This window comes from Tenrec ecaudatus, chromosome 10, assembly GCF_050624435.1.
Source record: "Tenrec ecaudatus isolate mTenEca1 chromosome 10, mTenEca1.hap1, whole genome shotgun sequence".
NCBI classification, from domain to species: domain Eukaryota; kingdom Metazoa; phylum Chordata; class Mammalia; order Afrosoricida; family Tenrecidae; genus Tenrec; species Tenrec ecaudatus.
In genome coordinates this window covers 60574139-60578525 of record NC_134539.1, presented here as the reverse complement: position 1 = coordinate 60578525, position 4387 = coordinate 60574139, and the positions used below count along the sequence as shown (strand labels likewise).

Here is a 4387-nt window from a genome sequence, read left to right as displayed (position 1 = left end):
AAAGGTGACTTTTGATGTGTAGATGTTATTAATATTAATTATAAAATCTATTCATCTTTTCTATCCAGTTAGTAAAACTGTTCCATCCCAAAATATATGAAATGATTCCATGCATTATCTTTTGTTCTGTTATTGAGGTTTTGCATAGTTTGGATCTAGATAAAGGCAATAACATAATTTTATCCAGATACAAATGATCTTCAAAGGTTCAGGGGGAACATGCACTTAAGGCACTTTGCCCAGAGTTTCTGGATACCCCAGGGACCCAGGTCAAGTCCCACAGAATATTAGGTCATTGAATCCAGGATCTGCATGGCACACAACTCTCCCCAAAAGCTGCACCAGAGATGTCTGATAAGGACACCACTAGGTGAACTGGCCTCTCCCTCAAGAACACAGGCCTATAACCTAAGGACTTCAGCCTGGAAATTCATGGAGGTTGAAGGAACAGAAACCAGCTATACCGTGAGTACTGAACGGTCACTGGGTAGGTACTCATTGATTTCACAGTCTGCAAGCTTGAACTGAACCTGGCCTTTTTCTTGTGAAGCACTGGTCCAAGTAGAGGAGACGGGTTTTCTTTACATAATGGTTATGCCATACACCTGCTTTGGCTGCTGCCATTGGCTCACCTCTGCTTAAGTCTACACCCAAAAGTTGACAAGACTCAGTGTTCAGCTTGAACTTTTCATAGTGTTACCTGGAGGTAAAAATTAAAGTTGTGAGTAAGGACCTTGGGCATAATGAGTAACACATCATGCGTGTACTCTATGAGTTGGGCCTTGCCCTGGATACTGGTCTCATATTTCACCAGAACTTCTGCCATTGTCATGTGTCCTGCACCAGTTCCTGGGACCAAAAACCTGTCATTAGCAGCATTTTTGACAGACATCCCTCCAACCATCTCTTATGGCATCTTTGGATTCAGTGAGTGTGTGTTGATTTGGCCATCTGACTGATAGTGTGATGGAGTGAGGGTTATTGTATTTTTTTCAATGACCGGGAACTGCTCTTCTCCCAATGGTTACTCATAGACAAGTCCCGAGTGCCCCACACAGTCAGGGCTAAAGTCACCTAAAAACCTTGAAGTCATACCATCACACCCAAGCACCAACCTCTCTGCTTAGCACTGCACAGAGCTACTATGCCCTCTTTTTCAAGGGCATCTAAGGAAAAAGCATTGATTCCTTCTGGATTGCTAACAACAAATCCTTTATTTGAATCACCATAGACTTTCTTTGTTAGCTTCATTAATTTTTAATTCTACCTTCAATAAAATTTCTTTCAGCTTTTTCAAGTCTCCCTCTTCTGAACTCTTATGGGAGAAGCCAGCGTTCACTTAGGCTTTATCGCATGTGAGAACGGATTCTTTTTCTACTGTTTCCATTCAGGATGCCATCCCACAAGCACGAAACAAACCCTTTGATGAAGTTTGTATCAGTTTCAGATGGAGGTTTAATCCTCATTATTTCAATCATTTAAAGGTCTCTAGGCTTTTCTGTTTTTTAATTGACTAAACTGGAGTCAATATGTCTTTGTTAGGACATCAGCCAGTTCAGTGTGCACTTTAGTAGGAGATGTTCTAGACACATCTATAAGTATTTCTCTGCTCATTTCTTTGCTAACTTGAAATTTAAAAAAAATTGAAGTGTTTATTTACGTAGGCTTCAAACCCTTCAGTTATTATTCTAAAGTCCAGACCTTCAGCAGTGTACAAGCCCTCCTGTTTCAGCAGCTCTCCGATGCTCAGTCCATTAGAAGTAGAACTATCACGTTATATCACCCTGGCATGTTACTCCTTTTGCTAATAAGGAGCTGTTGAATGTTAGAATTTTCATTTTATGAAGCAGCACATCTTCATTTTTCAGTAAGCCTGATGTCTCCAGTATTAGGAATAAGCATCTTCATGGTGCCTTTGGGCCCAACATGGCTTACAGACCCCAAGTTGCCCTGAGGCTGACCGCCACTACTGCTTGGCCTTAGATCAGCATTGGGGTTTGGAGTCCTAATGGCCTCCATGAAGAGGAGGAGCCCTTATCTCAGCAAAAGAAGAGGAGACTCGGTGTGCAGACCCTCAAGGCTGGCTCAGCATTCACCCATTGGCTTTTGACTGTCTTCAGTAAATATTACTTTACTCAGAAGTAAATAGATAGAAGAGACAGGGGAAATGTAGACATCTCTAGAGAGAAGAACACATGGACAATGAGCCTCAGGAAGAGTCAGAGGATGTACCTTGAACATACGAGGAGAAAGACCCCTGTGGGTGGAAGTATTGAGCTGTCTTGCTAACGTCAATTAGATTATCAACATTATTTTTCATGAATCTAATGACTTCAGACAGAATCCCTGGTGCCTAGTGGTTACATGGAAGGCTGTGACCTGAAAGGTCGACAGGTGGAAACCACTTGCAGCTCTGTGGGAGAACAATGGGGCTTTCTACTCCTGTAAAGAATTACAGTCTCAGAAATTCACAGGGGGCAGATCTACCCTGTCCCATTGAGTTGCTAGGGATCAGTATTGACTCAATGGCAGTGAGAAGATGACTTCAGAACCCAGGACATTCAGCTCCTGGAAGAAGCAAAAGATGGAGCCACATTTCTTTCATGATGTGAGTGGGGAACACAGATGATGGTGCAGTCAAGGAGCTCTTAGTTCGATAGAGAGGACACACACACATGCACACAGATATCCCTGCAAAAAGTGCCTAACTACTTCAAACCCAACAGAGCAACGGTACAAATATATGCATCTGTAGATCGTTATGTGTGTACAGAAATTCTCTGGTAGTTCAAGTGACCAGATGTAGGTGAATCTATGCTTTAGAGAATATAGGGGATTTCAAATAACTATGGAAGGAGGAAAAAGGTATGTGATGTTTTCAAACACAGCAGTTTTATGGCATCAGTTTACAATGAGGAACTGGATAGAACTATTCAACTAGGTCATGAGAAAAAAACCACACGGTGAAAGATGGGCAATTACAGGGTGCAGGGACAAGTGATGAAAGCACTTTTAAAAAGCAATTAGCAAATAATAAAGACTTATACTGTATGCTATTTTACACACACACACACACACACACACACACCACCACCACCACCACCACCACTATAATCAGGAGCCACAAATTTTGTTAGGTCCTGTAGAAGAAAGCTTATCTATTTGAGACTTAATCTTGATGATCAATTTTCCTAAGCCCCGCTTCATGTCTTTGTTTCTGAGACTATAGATAAATGGGTTTAACATTGATGTCAGAACAGTGTACATGATGGTTGCTACCCGGTCATTAACAGTATAGCTGGACAAAGGCTGGAAGTAGACATAGCTAATGCTTCCATAAAACAGAGTCACCACCATGAGATGGGAGCTACAGGTGGAGAAGGCTTTGTGTTTTCCGGCAGCTGAGGGGATCATAAGAATGGTGAGGAGGATTCGCAGATAAGAGATAACGATACAGGCAAATGGAGCCATTACGGAGGCCATCCCTTCTGTCATGGCCACAAGTTCATTGATAGAAGTAGAAGAGCAAGACAGTTTCAGCACGGGGTTAACATCACAAAAAAAGTGGTGGATAACATTGGAAGCACAGAAGGTGAGCCGATTCACCAGGAGGACATGCACGAGGGAGTGGAGACAGGAGAAAGCAGTAGAGAGGGACAGTAGCAGCACACAGCGTCTGTGGCTCATAAGGCTCACATAGTGAAAGGGATTACAAATAGCTATGTAGCGGTCAATGGCCATAGCTGCCAGAAGGTAACTGTCTATGTTTCTGAAGACTAGGAAGAAATACATCTGTGTTAGACATTCAGCATAAGCAATACTTTTAGTCTCTGATAAGAAGTCCATCAGCATTTTAGGAACTATGACTGTTGTGTAGCAGATATCAGCAAAAGACAAGATGCTCAGAAAGAAATACATGGGGTTTTGGAGCTTAGGATCAGAGTGAATGGCCAAGATAATGAGCAAGTTTCCCATTAAGGTGACAAGGTACATTATTAAAAAGAGGATAAAGAGAGGTTTCTGGTCCTGTGGTCGAGAGGAGAGTCCCAAGAGGATGAACTGAGAGGGCCTTGTTAGGTTATACATTCCCATTGTCTTGGTGCACCTGCAGACAAACAATGAAAATTAATGGCTTTTATATAAGCATTCATCTTCACATATTAATCTCACACTGAACAGTTCTTAGTAAAAACTTTAGTCAAATGTGTTTTCTTCCTGAATATGGAAAATGAGAGCTGAAAGGGTATTTTTACATCTTCCTAATTCTTGGAGTTAGAAATGTGTATAGAAAATAGATGGGAAGGGGAAAGAGATAGAGAGCTTTCTTGGTATATTGATTTCCCCTTTCCTTGCTCTCTGACTAGTATTTGAAGGAACCACCAGTGCA

The 4387-nt window shown here is 41.8% G+C and overlaps 1 protein-coding gene and 1 pseudogene across 1 annotated transcript; both read right to left on the bottom strand.

Moving 5' to 3' along the window:
• Positions 1–504: 504 nt before the first annotated feature.
• LOC142458534 (T-complex protein 1 subunit zeta-like) lies at positions 505–2019 on the bottom strand (annotated as a pseudogene).
• Positions 2020–3114: 1095 nt separating this feature from the next.
• LOC142458533 (olfactory receptor 1L3-like) lies at positions 3115–4092 on the bottom strand. Its single transcript, XM_075559535.1, has one exon. The coding sequence runs from the start codon at positions 4090–4092 to the stop codon at positions 3115–3117; it is 978 nt and encodes a 325-aa protein (XP_075415650.1).
• Positions 4093–4387: the final 295 nt, after the last annotated feature.